General features: G+C 41.0%; 1 protein-coding gene across 1 annotated transcript in view; it reads left to right on the forward strand.

Moving 5' to 3' along the window:
• LOC131078060 (IAA-amino acid hydrolase ILR1-like 5) overlaps positions 1-24,509 on the forward strand; it is a 57,517-nt gene extending 33,008 nt beyond the window's left edge. Inside the window, exons 4-5 of the mRNA XM_058015705.1 lie at positions 23,604-23,732; positions 23,896-24,509. Coding sequence (XP_057871688.1) covers positions 23,604-23,732; positions 23,896-24,282 — 516 coding nt within the window. The 3' untranslated portion in view covers positions 24,283-24,509. The remainder of the gene's footprint in view (positions 1-23,603; positions 23,733-23,895) is intronic.
• Positions 24,510-26,191: the final 1,682 nt, after the last annotated feature.

Consider the following 26,191-nt stretch of genomic DNA (forward strand, 5'->3'; position numbering starts at 1 on the left):
ATCTTGGAGAGATCCACTTGGTGACCCTTGAGGTGCCTGTCCTTCTTTATCATTCTGTACCATTGACTCCATAGACTCCTCCACTTCAAGTGTCCTCTTCTCTTGTCGAGAAGATGTGCCGGATGAACGATCTCGGTTGGCCTCTTGCTTCTTCTTGGAAGATTCTCTCTTCTCAGGTCTTTCTTTCCTCTTTGAGCCTCTTGGATGGAGATTGCCTTCACTTGCACTTCGAAGGTTGCCTTCACTTATATTTCTGGGATTAGGATTGCCTTCGCTTACACTAGCTCCACCTTCGGCTGGTTTCTCTTCCAAAGTGAAAGTCATAGCTATGCCTTGCTCTCTCAACTTCTGATGCTGCACATCAACCCATCTGCGAGTACAAGACAAGATTGGAGCCATCAAAGCATCAAGATCCACAACTTCGGGCTCATTCCAATCTAACCTTACTGATTTGCTTTCTCGATCATAGGATGACTGGAGATGTCTGCCACTGTCCTGAGCTTGGTCGGCCACTCTGTAAATCTTGCATTTCCTGATGAAATCCAAAGGCAATCTAGAATGCATCTTTCTTTTAACTTCAAGATCGTCTAAGAGATTCATCATAAAATCTTCTATCTGAAACTCATGCTTAAACTTCCTACCGACTGTCTCCTCTATATATCCATGTGGATCAAAGCTTTCTCTCAAAGCAAAGAATGAAAAAGAATACAAAGCTAACTCCTTCTCTGCGTCATCCATGGCTAAAGCATTAGGACATACCTCAACTGAATTGCCTAAGATGATAGGTACTGGAACTCCATTTCCATGTCTGTGTCTGAATGCCTTCGCATAAGCTGCCAACTGTCTTGTTACCTAGAGTAACACTATTCTGTCTGTCGGATATCTCGGCAACATGTATGGAGGTGAAGGACATCCATGAACTCTGATATAAGTAAATTTCGGAAATTGGATAAACCAAGCACCGTACCTCTTTACTAGTTCCTGTGCATCCTGAGATAATCTATTGTGAATCCCACCTTGCAACGTCCTCGTGATGTTCATCGTGAAGGTATCATTAACTAACTTGTAGTTACTTCCTGGTGGATGATGCAAGTGAACATAGGAATCACAAACTCTGACCTCGCCGGGTCCTCTTCCAATCACTCCTCTATGAGGTAGTCCTGCGTACTCAAAGCTCCTAATCAAGGCATATATGACATATGAACTCATGTGGAAGGACTTGGTAGCCTTGAGTCTCCTTAACTGTACGTCCAAGCAATGGCTAATCATCCTAGCCCAATGAATTGTTCCTTTTCCCTGAACTATCACCTGAATAAAGTAGAACATCCACCTCTCAAAGTAGAAGGCTTGAGGAGCTCCTGTGACTCTGTTGAGCATTGTAATCAAATCTCTGTACTCCTCCTGGAAATCGATCCTATGTGGTGTGTTCGGTATCTTGCTCAGGCGAGGACGACTCTTAAGGAGCCAATTCTTGTTGATGATGCTTAGGCAAGCATCTGGATCATCCTCGTACATGGACCTGGCTCCTTCTATGCTCTTGTAGATCATATCTCTGTGCTCTGGAAGATGAAAAGCCTCGCTTATAGCTTCCTCTGACAGATAAGCTAAAGTGTTTCCCTCCTTGGACACGATCGTTCTGGATTGTGGATCATAATGACGAGCGCACTCGAACATCAACTCATGGCACTGTATTGCTGGAGGGAAGCCGGCCGCCTTAATGATGCCACTCTCAATTATCCTCCTGGCGACAGGCGATGGCTTGCCAATGTAAGGGACCTCTCGAAACTTCTTCGTACTGAAGTTGCCCAAGTTGGTATCTCCAATGTTGCTCCACTTAGACACAATCTTGGTTTCCAGTTCTTCGTTCTTTTGATCTTCCTTCATGAGAGCTGGACGACTGGTGGATGCTCCCGCCTTCGGGGTCGCCATTGTATCACCTACACAACATTTCATAATAAGTAATAGATTTTGCAATGTATAATCATAGATTAGATCAAAGATTAATTTTAGGAAACTTCATGATAAGTCCTTGAGTTATCATTTCCTAAACAACGATTGAGCTATTGAAATTCAAAATTTCAAAATTCAAAAACTTAAGGCTATGACGATCAAAATTCAAAATTCAAGACAAGAGATCACATCGCCATACCTCACTTGAGAGCTTAACTCTAAAAAGCAAAACAAGGAAATTCGCCTAGGCAAAATCAAAATTTGAAGCTTTCCCACGTGATCTTCCTCAAGCGAATGTCCTCCCTTGCAATTTCGCCACCTTTGGGGGGGGGTCTTCAATGTCTTGATGATAGCAAATTCGCTCAACTCTAACCAAGGTTCGCACTCCCCTTTTGATGATGCTTGCACCACTTCCTTTGCTAAATTCGCACTTCTCCTTATTCTCCAAAATCGCATATGAATGAAAGTTCAAATGATGATTTAAAAAAATGAAATTTTCACCTTCCTTTATAGGCGCTCACCCCCTCCATTAACTCTAGGCCGACTTGATAAAAATAAGGTAAATAAAAGCAATTTTTAAATAAAAACCAAGGGCCGACTTTGTAAAAATAAAAGAATTTAAATCCAAGCGCTCAATTTGATTTTATTTAAAATAGTAATTAATTAATTAAATGCCTTCGTTTTTAATTTTTTTTATTTTTTAAAGGCAACAAATAATTAATTAAATGCTCATGCGCAAATTTTAAATGCTAACCTTGATTGAATATTCAAATTTTATTGATCTTTAGCATTTAATATAATTTAAAAATTGTGTTAGCGCCAAAATTTGGAAGTTGAAAAATACGAACCATATCGCTCTGGTCCCTGGGAGAGGGACAGGAGCAAATTATCATCTTAGCCTTGATTCTTTTGCCTTTTACGTTCAAAACCATCATCTCCACGTTGAAACTGGCATTTTCGTTGGGAAACTCGAGCTTAATTAACTTGATTTGTGGATGAATACCTCCTAAGGTTAATATCGCCCTGGTCCCTTGGTGAGGGACAGGAGCGAACCTTGTGTTCAAGCCAAAATTCATCATCTCCTAACCTTAGCTTCTTGTTTGTCGCCTCCCAAATGACGTTTTTAACCTTATGCCACTTTGTTTTGATTTGATCTTTGGAAGAAAATGAGTGATTTTGTGAATATCGCCCTGGTCCTTGCCTGAAGGAATGGAGCGATATTGTCTCCTTGCTCTAGTTGACCACCTTTTGATGTTTGGTTTCTTTGCATATCATCATCTTAAGGACACTTTAACCTTTTGCAACCTTATACGACCTTGGTTTGACATAGTTTTCGAAAGAAATGGCCAATATAGTGAATATCGCCCTGGTCCTTCACTGAAGGACAGGAGCGAACTTTGGTGTCTTGGGCGCATCCTTGTTCTTATCAACTTGCAATTGCCTTCAATATAAAACGATGTCCTTTGGTCCTTCTTGAACGCTTGAAACGTGATTAACATTCAAAACTCAAACCTTTATAGAGATTTCGCTCTGGTCCCTGACTGAGGGACAGGAGCGATTTTGAGCATATAGTGTAAATCTTTCATCATATTGACTTGTAGTTGTCTCCAAGGCGCAAAATGATGTTCTTTACTCCCTTTCGAACACTTGAAATGTGAGCGGCAACCTAAATTTGGACATATTTAAATATTTCGCTCTGGTCCCTTGGAGAGGGACAGGAGCGAACCTGGGCATTTAGTGCAAATCCTTCATCCTTGGCGATCTTTGCAACTTCATTCTTCGTCGAGACACCTCAAACGTCATTGCCACTTTGTACTTTTGACTTGGAGTGGTTTAAACTTGGGAGGAAGGCAACATAACCAATATTTCGCCCTGGTCCCTGGCTGAGGGACAGGAGCGAACTTGCACTTGTAGGCTCAATCACACTTTGCTAACTTCCAAAATTATCTTCAATGGACTTATTGTGCCCCCTTTCATTCATCTTTGGCCTGGAGTTCGTTCTAACTTGGCAAGAAATTGATTTAAGGAAGAGATCGCTCTGGTCCCTGACTGAGGGACAGGAGCGCCTAGGCCAATATGGAGTTCATCAGGCGTCTTGCAATCTTCAATTTGTCTTCAACAGGTTCGTTACACCTCCTTTACTTGCTTCAAACTCAAAACTTACTTGATCTTCGCTCGAATTTTGCCCTATGAGGAAAATTGCTCTGGTCCCTGGGAGAGGGACGGGAGCTAACATCAAGTTCGCCCTGGTCCCTGACTGAGGGACAGGAGCGAATTAGTTTCTAGGCCAAGTTTTCCTCATGTTAGTGCTTTCAAATTATATTCAACTGATAAAATGCATTGCCTTGGTTCTCCTCAAATCGCGAAATTGTTGAAATCTTGCAAGGACAAGGCAATGCTGGATTTTAAGCTCCGGTCCCTCACTGAGGGACAGGAGCGATTTTTGCTCCTGGCATATTTCAGTGTTTGTGAAATTCTTCAAATTATATTCAACAGAGAGAACATGCCTCCCTTTATCTCTTCTAATCCAAAAATCATCTTGATCCTGCAAAGACAATAAAAATTTTGAGAAACAAGCTCCGGTCCTTCAGGGAGGGATAGGAGCGATTTTGCTTCTTCAGGCCAAAATATCATGATTTCAAGAGTTTAATCACTTCACAAGGCAAAAACAAATCATTTCCAATGTCCGGGATCAATTATCAAAAATTTCAAAATTTGGTCAAAATCATTCAGTCAGACAAAAAATCAAAAATCTCATCATTCACACTTAGACAAAAATGGGAGTTTGCATTCAAAATTCCGACTGAAACTAGACCAACTCACTTAGCCTTTGGCGAATTCACTTTATTTAAAATTGCATCCTACGGGAGGAAGCTCAAAAGGCTCTCAAGACGGACTGGACTCTGGCTTGAAAACACAGAAACGGAAACCCTAAGGCTCGACCCTAGTCCAGACAACTGGCACACTAAACCAAAATCCTAAAAGGCAGAGAGAAAGGCGAGCAAAAACGAGCAAAAAGAGGGGGTCCCCATTTTAATGGGGTGATGTGTGAAATGGTCACAACAGGTATGAACATCAAAAGTTCTCACATAGTTTGTCTATAAAATTCTGCAGAGTTTCCCCTTCATAAAAGTCCCTCCCTCTTTACATTGCTATGAGTCTCATGTTCATAGACACTTCATTACATAACTTTCTGTTTCGGGTTTGTAATTAACTTAGTTTGAGCAAGGTAGTTATTTGTACAATTTGGAACAATTAAAGATAAACTTTAATAAAGTTGGAAACTACCTAACTTTTATGCAAAAAGAGTCAAAGTTCTAACCTCAGAAAACTTTAACCAAAAGTCATATAATTACAACAAACATAGGAAACCAAAATTGTGACTTTGACTTAATTACATAGAGACAAATTAAACATTCAAATAACTTGAATAGCTCGGAAGTCACATTTCTGCACTTGTATTGACACCTTTGGTAAGAGCTGACTGAGTTACAACTCGTAGCAAAAATCTATGTTTTCTTATGCTCCTGATGGATGCCTAAATGCCAATTCACAGCAAACCTTCAATTATTGTAATTCTATCTTCAAGATGACACCTCTTTAAAGCATTCTGTCAGACACTTCATGTGTCATCTTTGTTCCTAACATTTGCATGCATATCTTAACAGAGTATTTCCAATTTTAATATCTAACAGAAACCCATTTTCTGCAATTCTTGCTATCATTGCATTCAAGGCGATTACATTTCTTCGACGCATTTTGGCAAACAATTCACTTCCAATGTTTATGATTCCACATTTTCTATGCATGTCTACTTGGACACTTGCAACTGCAACCTTTGACAAAAATCTCCCTCCTATCGGAATTTGACGGGTTTTCCTTATTAGAATGGCTTATTTGATACAATACACATTATCATAGTGGGAGCCCAATTTTCAGATTGTTTCATTTAGCATTGCTAGTAATCTCCACCATGTCTTCATTTTGCCATGCCAATTATTCCAATTCTGTGTAGATTTCCCACATACGTGTCACCCCAGGTTTAATTTGTTAGGATGTGTTCAAGGGCGCTGTATTAACTCAAAACATTTTGAGAGATTCCTTCCAAAATCCATTTCATACACATTTCTGCAATCATTAATTTCCATGAAATGACATCTCTTTGAGCATTCTGTTGAGCGACAAACGTGCCCTGTATTAAAGCTCCCATTTTACATAGGTAAGGAGGGTGTGGGCAACGTTTGTTGAATCGAGCTTACACCTGCTAATTGCATTGAATTTGAAAGATTCTAAAGTCTTTTCAACAAATCCATTTCTGCTCATATACTGCAGTCAGTTCATTCCATTTCTTGAGATGACATTTCTATGAGGCATACTGTCAGTAGGATCACATCCCATATCAAGTCTATGATTCCATAATCTGCTTAGGCATTGAACAGGGTAGTTGTAACTACAATGGTTGAGAAAGCTCTTTCATGATTTTGTACTTTGTTAGATGTCCATAATCGGATGCAAAGTCTATAGCTCGTGCAGGTGGACAAGATACTAGTAATGTTTTGGAAAGTCCGATTTATACTTGCCAGGTCTTTGCTTGAAATTTTGCAAAGCCTTTTCAACAAAATAGTGTTATTCATTGCAGTCAATAAAATGACAACGCTGTCAAAAAGTTCACATGCTTTGTGTTTGCTTTTCCACACGCATAGCTTTGAAGGATTTCGTCTAACAGTTACACCAACATTACATTTTCATGAGATGACATCTTGTTAAACATTGAATCGAATCGTTCGTGTGGCTCTGTATAGCTGCTGCAGTGACCGCATGTCCCACTGTCTAAGCTCCCACATTTCGTATGCATAGCTACTAGAGTACTTAAGCATATTTGAGAGCCCCCCATTGCAAAATCCATTTTGTGCACATTCTGCAATTATCTTATCGTGAACCTTGAGATTATATCACTTTGAAGCTCTCATTCAATGGTTGTAGAATTCGGCTTTACATCTGCCAATTGTAATTGCTTGGAAGTTTCCTCAGCTTTTTCAACAAAATCATTTTGTGCATGCCCCGCAATAATTTCACTTTGTTCTTTGAGATGACATCTCATTGAGGCAACAAATCGACTACAAGGTGTGCAAGTCATCAATGGGGGTTGTCATGTAGTGACCCTACATTCATGAACCTTGGAGTCTTCTCGAGTGATCCTTAAGCTAATCTTCAGCATCTGAGAGATTTTGTTCAAGAGAGGATAAGATACTTATGGTATTTTATTCTGTGTTCACATGTGCATAAAAAACACATCAACAATGAGCATAGCCATGCTCCTAAACGAAGGGTATGCCTGGAGAATCCAAAATGAAGGTGAAGGAGACAATTAGTCAACAATCAAAGAAGAGACATAAGCCTAGCACTCCTTTATCCACCCCTAGTTCCTCACCAGTGAAGGAGATAGATATGCCAGAGGGGAGCAAAGAGTTTGAACAATGCTCCAATACAGTGATTTTACCAGAGAATATTCAGGAATTACATGCTACAACAACATCGATACCACCGCATGAAGATGAAGAGCAGCCAAAATCTCCCATTGTCTAGTTGGAGGTTAGTTTGGGGCCCTGTTGACGTGTATTTTGTACACTATCAAACACAGAATAAACCACCTTATCCTCTCTTGAATAAAGCCTCTGATTGCTGAAGATATCGCGCAAAAGGATCAATCAGGATGACTTCAAGGTTCTTGTATGTAGGGTCTCTACGTGTGGATAAGCTCTCTGTGGTGTGATGTGATTTGCTGGAATCACAAGGGGACTTACATTCGATGATTGAACTTCTGATCTGCTTTGAATATTGCTGGAACACAGGATTTTACTGCTTTAGATTTGGAAAAAAAAAGGAAAAAAGATGAGGGCGAGGAAAGAATCTAATCCTAATACTAAGGAATGTAGGAGCAATGATTGATCTTTGATGAAATTCTAACTAAGTCTTGTTTTGACATCCCAGGACCATCTCCACAAGGTTAGTGCGATCTTCAAAGGAAAGCTTTATGATGTTCAAATCATCATTGGAGGCATAGACACCATCAGGTCGATGCATATCAATGAAGAAGCGATAATTGAAGTTAGGCTTAAGCTGAACGATTCCAGTTGACTACGCAAGGCAAGTCTGCAATCAACAAACTGCTAGTAGTATGGATATACAAATTTCACCATCAATCAAGCACATTTCTTCCATTCATCTAATAACATGAAATCAAATATGAGAAGTATAAAGATCATGCAAATTGTCGAATCGACCCATAAATTTCACCATTTCTTCAATGAAGTTACAAGTCTTTTACAACAACATCTTGGCAACAATCTTTGCCTTCTCTCTCTACTCTACTCTAATTGCTATTCTATCAACTAGCTAATCACCTTCTAACTACTCTCTATCTGTCTTCTATTAACTGCTTCTATATATTCCTCTATATAAAATGAAGAGCCAGGGCTTATATAGTGCCCACAATACAATTTGATGGCTAAGATCAAATTGAGATCAATGGCCAAGATTCAATAATGAAAACCCTAATTAGGGCTTGTTACAACCATTACATAACATTTAATGCTCGACCAATGAAATAATTGTATTGCTTGGACACATGTCCTCTCTGGAAAATTCCACCAATGGATAGCCGGGGTAGGTACATCAAAGTTTGTGCCACCTTCCATGAGTTAGGTACATTGAATCTGGACATGCTGAGGTGGACCAATCCGACTGGAGAAGTGATGACTAGGATGCCACCTTGTCTGACACTTGTAACTTGGTAGATATTCAACTTGATGTTGTTGAGAAGCTAGCTTTAATTAATTCATCTGGAACTATCTGCTTCTTCAACGAACCCTTTGCTCTGACTTCTTTTGTCTTTGATGTTTAGGATGTTGATGTACCTTGCCCTGGAATGCTGGATTGGAAGAGGTCACCCTTGATGATGTTAGTCCGAAGAAGGTCGTCCTTGATCTGGCTAGACTGGAGGAGGTTGCCCTTGTCCTTGCTTGATCCGTCCTGGAGGAGACCATCCTACTTGTAGATCCTTCGAGCTTGGGAGTCGCCATCTTGATACCTACACAACATTTCACAATTAATAATATATCTTGAAGTGTAGAAATTAAACTTTAAAAGGAAGATTCAAGATTTTAATTAGGAAACTTCATGATAAATCTTGAGTTATCATTTCCTAATTAACCATGCAATACTCAAAAACTTGAAGTTCAAAATTCAAAATCTCAACATTGGGACTAGGATGATCTCACCATACCTCCACTTGAGAATTAATTCTAAAAAAAAATGATGCAAAAATAGGGTGAATTTTGGCTAGACGAAATATAGATCAAAGTCCTTCCTTTAGCAAAATGCGCCTCTTTTAGTCTTCAACACTTGAGGAAAATTCGCTCCAAATAGGCCAGCTTTCGCACTTCCTTCCTTGCTTCTCCAAATCACACTTGAAACAATGAATGAATGATTTGAATAATGAAAAACACACCCCAAATATATAGAGCGCTCACCATTTCACCTCCCCATAGGCCGACTTGATGAAAATAGGCCAAAAAATAAATAAAACTAAAAGGAAGAGGCCGACTTAGTAAAATAATGAAAATGATACCTCAAGCGCTCTCTTTTTTAATTTTAATTTAATAAATTAAAAAAATTAATTTTAAATGCCTTAATAATAGAAATTCGATTTTTTGAGGCTAAAAATTAATTTATTAAATGCCATGCGCCTTTATTAAATGCCAATTTAATTTTTTTTTTTTTTCAAATATTTTGAAGTTGATGATTTTGGCATTTCATGCAATTTGGAGGATGTCAACGTTGGGATATGGCAAAAAATAAAGAATGTCAATATTAAGCGCTCTGGTCCCTTGGAGAGGGACAGGAGCACTTTTTCATTTTTAGGCTAGGATTCTCAATTTTTTGAAGTCAAACCTTCGTTCACCATGCTTTAGAAGTTCTTTCCATCTCATACAACGTTGCCTTAGCATAATCTCGGAGGGAATTTGTTGTTTTCAAAAAAAGTGGGACGGTCCTTGAGTGAGGGACAGGAGCACTTTTGAGTCCATTGCATGAATTCTTGATCATATTAATCTTCAATTTACCCTCAAGGCGTAGAATATCACATTTCACACCATCTTGAGCCTTGGTAATAAAAATATCATTTCAAAATGCAAGGTAAATGGTCATATTTGGAAAAAGTGGCACGGTCCTTCAGTGAGGGACGGGAGCACTTTTGCCAGTTGTCGTCAAAATTTGCAACTCTCGCATCTCAATTCAACTTCAAGGCATTTTAAACACTTTTTCAAACTTGCGCCTTGGTCTCAATTTGTCCAAAATTGGTGAGAAAGGGAAGATAACATATTAAGTGGCATGGTCCTTCGGTGAGGGACGGGAGCACTTTGAAAAAGTGGCATGGTCCTTCAGTGAGGGACGGGAGCACTTTTGCAATTACAAGCTTATTTGTCCTTTGCTAGCCTTCGAAATTATCTTCAATGGATGAATCTTGCCTTCTCTCATTCATTTCAATCACGCAACTTGCCTTGCCTTTGCAAAAAATTTGTATTTTTAGAAAAGTGGGATGGTCCTTCAGTGAGGGACGGGAGCACTTTGTCTTGGTCCCTTGGTGAGGGACGGGAGCACTTTTTGTCATTTTGGCATACTTTTTGCTCTTTAAACCTCTCAATTGCGTCCAAGGCATAAAACATCATTCGTCTTTCCCATCCAAGTCAAGTTTTATCATAAAATATCGAACAATGAAGAGAAACTTGAAAAAGTGGCACGGTCCTTCAGTGAGGGACGGGAGCACTTTTTGTCATTTGGGTTGATTTACTCCTTTGTAGATTGCTTAAATTATATTCAATGGACAAAACATGCCTCCCTTAACCTCTTCAAATCATAAAATCATCTTAACCTTGCAAAGATAGTGCAAATTTGAAAAAAGTGGCACGGTCCTTCAGTGAGGGATGGGGGCACTTCTTGCCCTCTAAAAGCCAAATTGTCTCACTTTTCGTCTCGAAATTTCTTTGCTGGGGAAGATTTCATCTTACTTCATGCTATGAATAGAAGTTAATGTCCAATAAAGGTCTAAAATTGTGCATATAAAGAAAAGTGCTCTGGTCCTTCAGTGAGGGACGGGAGCACTTTTTGCCTTCTAGGCAAAAACTTCATCATTTCATTGTTTTCAATCAAGTCTGGATGTTTTATCATGTTCATTTCGTCCTTCACCATGCCTTTGATGTCTCAATTTAACCAAACAAGGCCAGGAATGTCTCAAATAAGTCTTTTCGCCTTTTGTCCTTCAGTGAGGGACGGGAGCACTTTGCCTTGGTCCCTTGGAGAGGGACGGGACCACTTTTTCCTTCAACCTTCAAAATTCACCATTTTTGTGCCTTCAAAATCTTCAAAAGTATCAAGTCATGTCCAATTATCATTCCGGAAGACCCTACACAAAACAAAATAGAAAAGTCAGTGACAAATATGCATAAAATAACATTTGTGCTCTGGTTCCTTGGTGAGGGACGGGAGCACATTCGTCCTTTTTGGCTAAAATATTCAAAATTTAAGTCTCCAATCATTTCACAAGGCAGAGTTAGGTCATCTTCAAGGCCCGGAATCGGTTAGCAAGCTCTCGCAAAATCAGAAATTGCACTTAGAATGAAATTTGCCCTGGGCCTCCAGTGAAGGACAGGAGCACTTTCTGTATTTCAGGCATCATCTTGCCTCCGAAAATTGATCAAAATTTACCTAGGCAAGAATATACAATTTCATCTTCAAAATGCTAACACTTAGACAAAATTTGAATTTTACCCCAAAAAAATTCTCGAATCTAGACCTAACCTGGGACCTATTTGACTTTCCTGACAAACTCACCTTACTTCAATAATCAATCCTCGGAAGGATGCTTAATAACTTTCAAAATTTGACTGGACTCAGCTTGAAAAACATCCAAAAGAAACCCCTAAGGTTTAGCCCTAGCCCAAACAGACAACTCACTCATTCAAAACCCTAAAAGCAAAGAGAAGAACAGGCAAAACAAAAGCGAAAAGAGGGGGTCCCCATTTTAAATGGGGCGATGTGTGAAAACGTCACAACAGGCTCTTTGGGCAACAATGTTTATGATTTGACCAAGAATAAGGAGAAAGATGATGATGATGTTATCTCAACATTAAGGGGACTTGATCGGGAGATGTGTCAAGATGATGGGATGGAGATTTCCACCATTCCCGATTGGTGTTAGCCGCATTATTGTATACAGGAATAAGAATAGTTAATTAAGTCGTAATTGGGTTTGTTAGTTGGCAACCGAGGGGTGGCAGTTGCGGTGCGACGGTTGGTGCTTGCACCCCCTCGATATCTTTATATACTCCTGATTGTAACTTGTGAGAGGGGAATTATGAATGGAATAATATATCTGATACTTGTCTGATATCTATGGCATTGTTCTGCATTACGTACTTTATGCTTTAAGTATTCACCCGAGAGGGCAAACACTTGGTGCTGTTGCCTAGATGTATGTGGGAACGGAAGACACGGATGGCGCACAGACACAATGGGCCTACCCGTTGGTGAAATAAACCCAAAGGCCGACGACGCGCAAACAGAACTTTACACAGGAGAAGACACGGCAACGAGAGAATTTTCAATTCTACTCCAGGTAGCCATCCAGACCTACGTCCAACGAGAGGCGGCGGAGGCGGAAATCCCACCAAGTGCCATGTGGACAGCTCTGGAGGTTAGCCCGACAGTAAACCGGTTGATGAACCACCTCCCCCGGTTGCTTGCATAGGCATCGCTGGCACAACAGGCTCACCTGGAGGAGATTGCCCAGGAAAAGCGATGCCAACAGATCCTTCGACACTACGAAGGAAACAGCCGATAGGAAACGGAACAGGATGGCGCCAGGCCAGGAGGGAATTTAACCTTGAACTTTTTATTTTCAAATAAAAGTGTCATTGACACGAGTTGTATTTGAGCAGATGAATTAATAAAGACATGTTTTGATTTATGTATTGTGAGTTATGGAAATGTGCAACAATTAATGCCAAACCTATTGAATAAAGATAGAAATAAAAAACCAGAAACGGACGAGTGGGAGGCCGCACAGAGGGCCTTGATTCTGGAGCAGCAAGTAGAACGTAGACGGAGGTTGAGGCAACTTGCCGAAGGACGACCTACCGAAGGGTGGCCCGAGGGGAACCAAGGAGGTGTCACGGAGGGTGTAGAGGCCGACAGAAATTTCTACGTGTCGCCAGATCATCGTAGGACGCGGAGCCACGAAGAGTTTCTGGAAGAAACAAGGTTACGGCGAAATCTAGTCGAGGAGACTTGCGATCAGTTTAGAAACTTATCCCTTACGCCACGGAGTGAAGATCACCAATGGGGACTAGGAGTGGACGTGTGTGACAGCGAAGGGGAGAGCAATCGTACGGGTGTAGGTGCCACACGCGACAGGCAAAACACCGTACCTCCAGTCGCCCACGCAGGACACACCACCGACGCCACCGGAGGAAGCAACGCAGGGTCACAGACACAGACACAACCGCCCCCAGGAAGACGACCCGGGATGGCGTGTAAACAAAAATTGCCAAAGTTCACAGGGGACGGCAAGGAAGACCCCTTACGGCACTGCCGTACATGTGAAACCATTTGGTTTGCCAATGGAGTAATAGACTAGGATGATTGGGTACAGTAGTTCCCAGCCACGTTACGTGGAGTTGCCATAGATTGGTACTCCGATGTAGATAAGCAAAAAGTGGCCACGTGGGCCAACCTACAGAAGGAATTCACGAAGGAGTTTCGGTTGCTCCGTGATGACAACGAAATTGTAATGGAGATATACAGTACCAAACAAGGTACCAAGGAGACAATACGGGCATACAACAGGAGACTGAAGGAATTGTTGGGAAAATTGGAAAGCCAACCGGCTGAGGGCTTGAAAAAATGATGGTTCGTTGAAGGATTGAAATCCTCCCTACGGAAAAAAATGAAAATTGTACCCCCGACGTCATATGACGACGCCTATAATAGGGCGATGGACCTAGAGAGTGAATACAAAACATCAAGGAAGAAGAAAAGTAATAAATATTCATCTGACGATGATGAAGATTTTGACAGGGAAAGCAGCAACGATGGCGAATCGAGTAAAAAGGTGCACGCTCTCCAAAAGGACATGGAACGAATGCTGAAAGAATTCAAAGCCATGAAAGGGAGTACAAGTAAGACGGAAGAAAATGACGTGTGGTGTACCGACTGTAGGAGTGACGGACACACCAAGGGGTCCTGTCCCAAGAAGGCTTTCTGCGACATTTGTAGATTGCGGGACATTTGACAAAGGAATGTCCCTACAATATGAAAACCAGGAACCAACAAGTTCTCTTCACGCAAGAGCAGCCAGCCGTCAGAACTTCGCAAAACGCCAACAATAATGCATCATCTGGCGGATACCGGAACAACCGGCGAGGGGGGAGGGCCAATAATAATAATAGGAGTCGAATCCAATATGATGCAAAGGGACGGCCAATGATCCAGTGCCGAGCCTACAATCAATGGGGCCACTTTGCTAGAGAATGCACCTCAGAAGAAACTCCACAAAAACTATGCAAATGGTGTGGGCCTGGAGACCACGGTGATGGAACTTGCCCAAAGTCGGGAGTGAACCTGTTCAACATCGACAGGACGGAGGAACGAGTATTGGCAATCACACGGTCACAAGCAAAGAAGGCCACATACCTGAACCCTCGCACGGAGAAGCAGCGGGCGCTGGAGGCCAAGGCTGAAGTGGCGAAGGAAATGTTGGCACAAGGGGGCACCTAGGAAGCGGTAAGTACTCCCTGATCTGAGGCGGAGGAAAATATCCTAAAGCAAATGTTGTAGATTGAAGTGTCGGTGAAAATGGAGGACCTCTTGGAAACGATGCCGCAATTACGTACGACACTCCTACGTACGGTCTAAGTAACCCCGCACAGTCAGGCAACCCGGAATACGGATGGTTCCGACAGAACACCTACAGACCCATTGGTCCTGACACTATACAATGGCCGGCACCCGGCGGTGGTAGAAATGGGAATACTAGGCACCATTCTGACTGACACTATTGTCGACGGCGGGTCCGGAGTGAATGTGCTTCCGGAAGAAACCTGGAAGCAGCTTGGCAAACCGACACTATGGTCGTCAACCTTCAACTTACTGGGAGCCGATCAACATGGTATCAAACCCCTTGGAACGCTCATGGTGCAACAAGTGACCATCGGGACACAACCATTTGTCCTCAACTTCGTGGTGATTCCGCTAGCCAAGAAAGGATATGACGCCATTCTGGGCAGAGGGTGGTTGGTGGCAGCCAGAGTGAATCACAACTGGAAGCGTAACACGTTGTGAATGGAGAAAGCTGGGAGAAAATTTATTATCAACCTGAAAACACAACTTGTGAGTGAAGAACTCGCGTCAGAGTTGGAATCAGACGGCGAAGGCGGAGTTGACGGAGGAAAGTACAGAAGGGAACCGAACGAGGAAGGCGTTCTCGGAATCCAAGGATGTTCTGAGGACGAGACCGATCCCTTAATGGGCTCTTCCACTGGCAAATGGAGGACTACGAGTTGTTGTATGGGTGTAACATGTTGCAGGTTGAGGAGGATCGGGATGAGAACGAATTTCCGCCAGCGTATGGGGAATACACCGAAGGGGATGCCCCGATCAATGAAGTACCAGCACACAGGTTTGACATGACAAAACCAATCCGATACGAAGAATCCGTAAAACCTACAAACCTCAGCACGGAAGCAGAGCCAAGAAACATCCTGGTTGGCGACGACTGGAATCCAGTCCTGAAAGCCGTCGCGTTTAAAATATTCATGGAATACAAGGATGTATTCGCTTGGACGTATAAGGACCTCAAAGGGGTGCCGCCAAAACTGTGCGTACACCAAATTTCACTCGTACCTGGGGCCGTACCTGTACAGAAGAGGCCATACAGAATGAATAAAAACTATGCGGCAAGAGTGAATGATGAAATTGAACGTATGCTCGAAGCCGGGATTATTTTTAAAGTGCAGACCAGCGAGTGGGTATCGCCCATAGTGATATCCCTTAAAAAGGAGGCAAACCAGATCCGAATCTGCGTGGATTTCAAATGCCTTAACGCGGTCACCATAAAAGACCCGTTTCCAATACCATTTACGGATAGCATCTTGGAAGAAGTGGCCGGTCATGAAATTTATTCATTCATGGATGGATTTTCTGGGTATAACCAGATATCCATCGTTGAAGAAGACAAATTAAAAACCACCTTCATAGTGGAGGATGGCGTGTACGCGTATAATCGAATGTCGTTCAGATTATGCAACGCACCAACGACCTTTCAACGGATAATCCTTCACATATTCGAAAAGATGTCAGTAGGGAACTTCAAGGCGTTCCTTGACGACTGGTCCATCTACAGTAACCAAGATACACATTTGGCCGCACTTGGCGAATGCATGGAGAGATGCAGGCGAGCTCGCCTAGCACTCAACCCCCCAAAATGCAGATTCATGGTGCCTCAAGGGAAGCTGTTAGGACACATAGTGTGTAAGGCTGGACTCAAGACTGACCCAGACAAGATTCGGATGATAGTGGAAATGGAGGCACCCACAGATGTCACGGGAGTCAAATCCTTCCTAGGACACATAGGGTATTATAGGCGATTTATCAAAAATTTTGCTCGAGTATCCTGCCCTCTGGACAAGCTGACAAGGAAAGTTGAATGGTATACATGGGGGACGGCTCAGGAGGAGGCCTTCCAAGAACTGGAGTCACGGTTGGTGGGTGCGCGAATCCTAACATATCCTGACTGGGACAAAGAGTTCCACATACACGTTGACGCATCCAACTTTTCCATAGGGGCCACACTGGCGCAGGTTGGCGACCATGGGCTAGATCACTCGGTCTACTTTGCAAGAAGACTTCTGTCGAAGGCAGAGAAAAATTATAGCACCACAGAAAGGGAAGCCCTCAGGATGGTGTACTCCATCCAGAAATTTCGACATTACTTGCTCGCCACCCCGTTCACATTTTATGTGGACCACCTGGCTTTAATGTATCTGGTAAACAAGCCAATTATCCAAGGACGAATCAGCCGATGGTTGCTATTGCTGCAGGAATTTACATTCAACATTATAGTAAGACCTGGGAAGAGCCATGTGATAGCTGACCAGCTGTCGAGAATCTAGTTAGGAGAACTAGCCGAAGGAGTGAATGAAGATTATCCAGACGCTCACTTATTTCGCATCGCGGTTCTCCCCGCCTGGTATGCAAGCGTGGGGGAATATTTGTCGACATCACGGTTCCCAAGGGAGATGCCACCAGGAGAAAGAAGGAAACTGGTACTGAGGAGCAAGACATTCCAACTCATTAATGGCCTCTTGTATAAAATGGGGCCCGATCAGATCCTACGGCGATGCGTCCTAGAAGAGGAAATTCCGGGCGTCCTAAGGGAAGCACATGAAGGGCCCACAGGTGGGCACATGGGGCCCGACACCACGGTGAGGAAAGTTCTGTTGGTAGGACTGTGGTGGCCGACACTACATAATGACTCCAGGGAGTGGGTAACAAGCTGTGATACATGCCAACGGGCCGGACGGCCATTAAAAAGGGATTTTATGCCCCTCAACCCATTGAATGCCCAAGAACTGTTTGAGAGATGGGGATTGGATTTCGTCGGACCATTAAAACCAAGTAGAGCCCGACGATGCAGATACATTGTAGTGGCAACAAAATACTTGACCAAGTGGGTGGAGGCACGGGCCTTACTCGACAATTCGGCGGTCAATACAGCAAAATTCATCTATGAACACATCATTACGCGGTATGGGATTCCAATCCAACTGACGAGTGACAGAGGAGGCCATTTTGTAAATCACATAATCCGATTGCTAACAACGGAGTTTAAAATCTTCAACTCCTTATCAAGCCCCTACTATCCACGGGCGAATAGGCAGGCCAAGGCGACCAATAAAATAATAATGTCGGTGATATATGTCTTGCAGAGTGGAGAAGGATGACTGGGAGGAGCGCCTACCGTCAGTACTTTGGGCATACCGAACAACTTACAAGGTAACTACTGGACAGACTCCCTTCCAGCTAATGTATGGACAAGAAGTCGTGGTGCCAGTTGAATTCATGGTGCCGAGTCTCCGGATCGCCATCGATAATCGACTTGGCGACATGGAAAGCCTGAGGGAGAGACTGTATGCTTTGAACAAATTGGACGAACGAAGGATGATGGCTCAATGGGCGACAGAGACAGCCCAACAAAGACGGAAGGTTTGGCATGACAAGCATCTCCGACGAATGAAGTTTACTCCTGGGCAGTTGGTGTTGAAATTCAACAGAAGGAATGAAATCAAACCTGGGAAATTCAAAGTGCGTTGGCTAGGACCCTTCAAGGTATGCAAGGTCAATACCAATGGGGCAATTAAGTTGTGGACGTTGGACGGGGAAGAGATACCAGATGCCATCAACGGGTCGAAATTAAAAATTTACCACGAATAGAGAGAGCCCGGACCATGACGGATGCTTAAAAGACTTAAAAAAAAAAAAAAAAAAAAAATAGAAAAGAAAAATAAAAAATAAAAAATAAAAAATAAAAATAGAAAAGAAAAATAAAAAATAAAAGAATAAAAAAAAAGTGGGCCCACTGTATAGTGGAACCACTGATTGTGGGACCACCGATGGTGGAACCACTGTGCGGTGGGGCGATGGTCACTGCACTCCACACATAAAAGCCCACACAGCCCCACGGAAACAAATGAAAGCCCACACAGCCAAGGGGGAAAGAAGAAAAAATGACAGTCGCGGGGGGAAGAACGATGCCATGCCGCATAGCCCACACGCACAGCCGCACAACCGCACAGCCCGCAGCCACACAGCCCGCAGCCGCGCAACCGCACAGCCCGCAGCCGCGCAGCCGGCACAAGCCTGCATGCACCAAGCCGCACAAGTTTGTGCCGCTACGGCAGACGGGTTTTAGTTTTGAAAAAAAAAGGGTTATAAAAGCAGAATTGAAGAAGTAATCTGGTACTAATGGACATAAACAGGGACAAGGCAGATTGGCAGAAACGGTTGTAGCCGTTAGAAGACAAGTTGCAGGGAGGGCAAAAAGAAACCAGTGCAGAAACAGGCAAACGGATTTTACCATCTGGGGTGCGCATTGCAGGTAATCTCGGTATGAGCACCAATCAAAAAAGCAAGAAGCATCGTCCCAAACCCTTGGCGACAAAGGACAAAGATGAAATAATAGCAGATAATATTATGTTCGAGGGTTTGAATGGAATCGACTGTTGCTGCAAAGCATGGAGAAAAGAAAGAAGATGAGAGGGACAACCCATTGAAGATATTGATGATTATTTAGCCAGGACCGACAAGGAAAACAAACCAAAGAAGGCCAAGATATTTTCCAATGTGGCTAGAGATGAAACAGGTGTGCGAATTGCACAAGTGGCTATCCTGATGGGTGATGTAACCAAAGATGTGGTTACTCCCATGGATTATGAGATTACTTCAATTGCCCTTGAACGAAGTACAAAGAAGGAGTTCCAAGAACTCAATGATATGGTCCAGGCAATCAGTGCAAGGTTGGATAGGGAGATTGAGAAGAAGAATATGTATAAGAGAACATGAGACTTAAGGAATATATTGCAGGGATGAGGCATGAAGATCCTAGTTTTGTCTCACCTATTGCATTTGATCGTGGATTTCACTTTGATCACGAGGCAGAAAGGAATACATATGCAGAATTTGGGAAGTGGATTGAAGATGTGACCAAGCAGGCAAATGATTTCCTTACTCAGTTTGCCTAGGCATTTGATAGATCGCCAATGCACGCATTTAGGATACAATATTTGGAAGGAGTTTGGGATGAGTTTCAGTTGATACAAGAGAAGACAATCCCCCGCCTCAATGTGTTGAAGCAAATTCCGATGCCCACTTTGATCCATGAGGGAGTTGGGCACGAGGGAGATATTAATGACTTTCAGGGATGGTATTGTTCATTGGCCATGCGGAAGTCTACTTATCAGTGTGCAAGGGAAGATTGTGGAAAGATGGAAGGATTGATCCATGAGATTCAATCCAAAATCCTTTTATCCTTTGAAGAATTGTTAGGGGTAGATGTCAGTGCTCCCAATGGTCTACACTTAGAAGAATTGAGAGAAAAGATGAAGTTCATGTACTTCAGCCAGTTGGATTCTTTGAAGAAGAATTAAATTGATGATTTGGTTTCCCTGTTGATCCACGTTTATAGTTCGCAGAAGCTTATGCCGGATTGGGAGAATGTTTTGGATGCTTGTTCAGATGCATTGGATGTAATGGATGTGTAATAGGAGGCTTTGCCCAACATTACCATGGAGGAGCTAGATTTAGTTTTGGCCTGATTCTTAGAATATGCTGCTAGATAGAGGAATGTAGGCTGAAATCTTCTAGAAGATTCTCTATTTGATGACTAGGTGTCATTCTATTGTGTCACATGGTGATTCCTTTTTTTATGTAAACCCTAATTAGGGCAACTTTAGGGCTGTGTTGGCATGATCTTGGCCCTTGATTCTAAATGAATCTTGGCCATTCATTTCTTTCGAGACTCTATATAAATCCCATTGCCTCTCATTTGTAAGAAAGAGATTTTTGAGAATTGTCACCTATATGCTGTAGATTTGAATACAATCATTGAAGTTTGGTGATTTTGTTAAGTGTTGTATGCATTTGTGGTTCTCATTGACTCCAAGTTAGATTAGAATTTGTTTTCAAGCATTTTAGATTGAATGAAAGAGTTGTTGATTGCATTTGTGTGGAATCCATTTAATCCATATTACTGGCTTCTTGTTGATTGTAAGTTTTCCTTGTGTGGTCAACTGGAATTTTATTGAACTTATCTTCAATTGTTGCACGTCCATTGATATGCATTGCCTTGATGGTATCAACGTTTGATGGTGATAATTTGAACATCTATGAAATTTACCTTAGATGATTGCACTAAGCTTGTGTCAAATTGTTCACCGATGGTGAGACCTTGTCTAGTAGGATTCCATTGAATTGTTCATTGCCTCTTGAATTCTAGGTTTTAGAATAGAACTCCTAAACCTTTATTCCTTTTGTCCTTTTTTAAATCTTTGTTAGATTAGATAAAGATCTCAATTACAAAATCTTAAGTCATTGGCATAACCTATTCCAAATCCATGATAAATTTAGCAAACTCGAATGATTGTGTAAGTCCCCAAGTGAAAACAGCATATCACGTCAAGCCATTGAGTTACCCACATGTGAAGGACTGACCGTAGAAACCTTGGAATCATCTTAGTTGATCAAACATTTAGCATTTGAGGTGATTTTGTTCAAGAGAGGATAAAATACCAAATTCCGTGTTCGTATGTGCATAAAACACACATCAACAGGTCCACATAAGGCCAAAGGGGGGCGAAGGTGCTTTGCCTTTGGGTTTAGGAGGGTTAGACTTAGGGCACCTATTGGGGGTAAATACTTATCCTCTCTACCATGGTGATGGATGGTGGCTTGATTGAGGGGGAATGGTTGTAAGACACCCTATCAAGTCACCCATTTGTAGCTTGATTGAGGGGGAACAATTGTAAAGACACCCTATCAAGTTACCCATCTTAGCTTGCTATGATTGGGGTTCATTAGTCAGTTAAGTAACCTTGTAATCAATTAGTAAATTTTGATCTCTGTCTCTACATACACAGTTGTTTGTAATTATAAATTGCTTTATGTTTTATCATAATGAGTCATTCTTTACTTTATGCATCATAATCAGTCATTCCTTACTTTATGTATCATAATAGTTGGTTGTTTGTTATTTTCTAACTTGTTTGCAGGTTTTCCCTTTAAGGAGATAACGTTACTCTCTCTCTAACCCTTATTGGCTGAGAATTGTAAACTAGGGTATTTTACAAAAGGGGACATTACATATGCAATGGGCTGCAAAAGTAGACTGATATGGTGGTTCATTGGTCTTCCATCAACCAAAGTTGTTTTAGAGCATTAGCTCTGATTATCTATACAGTATTTTTCCTGCACCTTTAAGACAATCACATCCAATACACCACAAAGCAATTTGAGTCATGAAGCAACTTGACAAATTATGTTTGTTTCAAAACTGAAACCTGATTGAATTCTAAAGAGATTACCCTTTGGAACTTAGTTTTTCCATCCATCAGCCAATCTTTTAGACATTACTATGAAACCTTTGCATTCCCAAATTGCACTCTTTTTTCAATTAATTTGTAATGTTTACATGGACCAATTGACCTTATCCAAATAATTGCCTCTTAAGAGGCTCATAATAAGGGCATTTAAATTCCACTCCTCAAGCAGTTTTGGCATTGACCAATGGTAGCCAATATGGAGACGTTGCCTCATTGAAGCGCAAGTCAGAATATAACCCAAATTTGCCTCTTGCTTTCTCATGTTGGGACGATTTCATTCAGTGTATTGAAGTGATAATTGTGAATCAGAGGTATGATATGTAATTGCTAATGAATGTAGTCAGCCTAGAGAGGAACCGTAAGCAGCTGCAGCAGCAGCAACATGGTTGGAAATAGTAGCGAACTCCACTAGTTTCAGTTTGGGCACATCAGGCCCTATATTAGGATAAAATATCCTCCCAAAAAGCAAGGGCTAAAATGGAAGGAGACAACAAATATAAAGGAAATTCCTTCAAATTCTATAAAGTGGGTTTGTAAGCGATGAGAACAGTTTCCCAATCAATTTCTATGATGAAAGATGGTGACAAATGTCATTCTGCTTTAGTCCACTGGGGTTCATCAGAAGAGAACCCTCCAAAACGAAATCTGCTCATTGCCAGTAACTAAATTTGATAATAAATTGTCAAATCATGGTGAGAAATTTTTCTGCTTGCTTTGCATGCTTATTTTCTCTAAAAGTGACTTGCCTGAAATAGAAAAATTGTTTTCTCTAACTGTGTTTTACCTGAAATGAAAAAAAGGTGAATGTTTTATATGTGTTTTCTGTACTCACAAAGATTGAGCTCCATGTCAAAACTTGTAGAGTGAGTCTTGTCTAATCTAACATATCCTGCTTAGTTCAGTAAGTCTCACAAATGGTAAGTAGTGCCCCTCATCTTTGTTTTCAATGACTTGCGACTTTGACTTGTGAGCTTTTGGAGGTTGACAAAAAGGTCAGTTGTTGATTGTGTCAAAGTTTTCTTTGCAACCAATTGAAGCCTTTCAACGAAATGTTGGTTTGTCTTCACCACTTCCCTATCCTAAAGACCATGGGAATCTATCTCTATGGAGTTTATCAGTATGTTGCCTCCCTCAAAATCATAATGATTTCAGTTTTGTAGTCTGTTTCCAAGATGGGCCTCTTTGTGCCTTGCTAGATAAACAATTAATGCTTTTGTTATTTTTATGTTACAACTATATAATTTTACCAGGATGACTTGAAGGCATTATTAGAAACATAGAAGATGTCTACAAACGGAATCATATACAAATATAAAGCAGTTTCAAACTACGCATGTCATTATTATCAACCAACATAGAGGATTATGCCTTGTTTCTGTTAGGTCTGAATATGACTGCTCTGGCATATCGAGATTATTTGATTTTTAAACATCTTAAATGTAGGTGATATCAATAGGATTTGTCAGTGCTGGAAAGGGGCTAAATGTGATTCCTAGCCATGTAAAGTTGGGAGGTACATTACGAAGTCTTACAAACGACGGACTTTCTAATCTCAAGAAAAGAGTTAAAGATGTGAGTTCTCTATGTGCATGTACAGTTCCAGGAATATCTGTCATATTATTCAATTCATAAAATTATTAGGGTTCCAGCTCTGTAAATTTTCTCAAAGAGACAATGTAGTGGGAACAAGCTATCCTAAAGGATGGAATGATTTGTGATTTTTGAATACCCACAGGTTATAGAAAAGCAGGTGTCCATATATGGATGTAGAACATCTGTAGACTTTAAAGAAGAAGAAGATCCACCATGCCCTGCCATATACAATGATGAAAGTCTATACAATCATGTTGAAAAGGTTGGAGCAGGTCTATTTGGTCAAATTAACGTAAAGCAGGGAGAGCAGGTAATGGCATCAGAAGATTTTGCTTTCTATTCACAAACCATACCTGGCATAATGATTTGGGTTGGCATACAAAATGAAAAGATTGGTTCGTGTCCTTCACTTCATTCTCCATATTTTTTCTTGGATGAGGGAGTACTTGCTGTGGGAACTGCTTTACATACCGCTCTTGCTGAAGTGTATTTGAGTGATCAGGACTCAAAGGAAAGCTCCAAAGCTTAGTGAGATCTACGGTCAAGCACTGAGCAGCAGTTGTACCTATTTGTTTATCTGTTGTGATAGCTTGAAGATAAACAGATCAGGAAATATTCTGCAGTTTAAAGTAAGATTGGATTATGTATAGGACTATCATGAAGTATTTGGCATGTTTTTCTAGTTTTTTATGCATCTTATTGTATAGATATTTATTGGGCAGTATGTATCATTATTGTTACAAGTGCCATTTTCTATTCTGGTCCCTTAATAGCTTCTACGAAGTGGTGAATAGATGGTAGTTTATATTCATAATGTCATTATTTGAGCAGCATAGGAGAAGATAGCGGGAGAAATTAACGAAAGGAAAAGAATCAAGAAATAGAACTTAAATGTAATTTGCTAGATAACGATCATTTGACAGCACAAAGAATCAGAGAAACAGATTTGAAATTAAATAGCTTAATAATTTCATATGTGAGAAGTTGTCAAAATAATGAGCAGATAAATTGAAAATGATTTTACTTTCAAAATTACTTGTACTCTCTCTATTCGTTTCTTTTTTCATATAATATTTATACATGGTTCACAGTTTTGTAGAAGCGACAAATATTTTGCAGTTGATTTGTTGAAGATTTCTCTCCTGCAAAATTTAATAGATTTACTACCATTATGTCTGTTGCATGTATTCCTTTTTTATTGTGCTATTCTGAACTCAATCTCATTACCTCTGTTGCAAAATATTTCATATTTATTTGCACTTCAATGTGTTTTGTTTTGCCATAGAATATAGAATTTTGATTTTTTGTCATCTCTATGTGAAAAGAAAATTAATTACCTTATTATTAAAGGGAAATTAACCTACCTTCATCTCAATTAATTAGACTAACAACCAAACTACGTGAATTATTAATCTAATTAATACTTTTGGCTTGTTTTTTGCGAAATAAAAATCTTTCTAAAATTTACATTGGATTAGTGAAAAGATATATGCCAAAACTACAAAGAAGGTGAAGAATGGCATCTCTAGTTTTGACGGTCGATGCCAATCCAGGGATATCAATGATAGGAGTATCATGAATAGAAGCTAGTTGTTTTAGGAAATTGATCTTGCAAGTTAGTGAGAGCAAATGAGATTGTTTAGTGGCAGACCTGTCTTCGGCGGATAAAACTCTAGAATTCTCTGTATGGCGGTGAAAAGATTTGCAAGATAAATGAACATCAGCAAACAAACAAGCAGCATATACTAGAACCTATGTTACCCCAAGTTTCCGGGACAGGGACGGGTACATGTTTCTAGGGGTACATGTTTCTAGGATGGTGATTTTTTTTGCCAATTTTGGGGACGGCTAGGGGACGGCTATATAAAAATAGGGAAAATTAAAATATATAAAGAAATTTAAAATATTCATATGAAAATATGGATAAAGCATGCACATATATATTATAGAACCTTAACATATAAGAACTAGCAGAGTTCTCATGCCAAATTTGGGTTAAATTGAGAGTCAAAGTCAAATTGCTTATGGAATTCATTGTCAAATTCACTATCAATATGTAGAATTTATGGAGACGTTCCCTAGGAGTCCCCTATTCCTAGGACATGGGACGTCCTCAAAACGAGCACGCCTGAAAAAAAATCCAGGATGCGTCTCCAGGTAACGTAGACTAGAACTAAACAAGTTGAGATAGAACTATTGACATGAGAAGAATGTTTAGAAACAATCAAAGAAAACGTTGGAGAAGTTGACCAGCCATTAGCTTGTACTCGGGACCAAGGGTAGTAGTTGACTACATAGGAGTCCATCGAAGTAGGCAAACCCTTATTTTAGCCATTTGTCTTCCATGGGTAGTTAATAGATTTTATGTGCGCACTTAGTCTAATGTGTGCAGTGCTAAGATAATATGTGATTTGTGTGAGTAATATAAATAACAGTTA

This window comes from Cryptomeria japonica, chromosome 8 (assembly GCF_030272615.1).
Source record: "Cryptomeria japonica chromosome 8, Sugi_1.0, whole genome shotgun sequence".
Taxonomy (NCBI): Eukaryota; Viridiplantae; Streptophyta; class Pinopsida; order Cupressales; family Cupressaceae; genus Cryptomeria; species Cryptomeria japonica.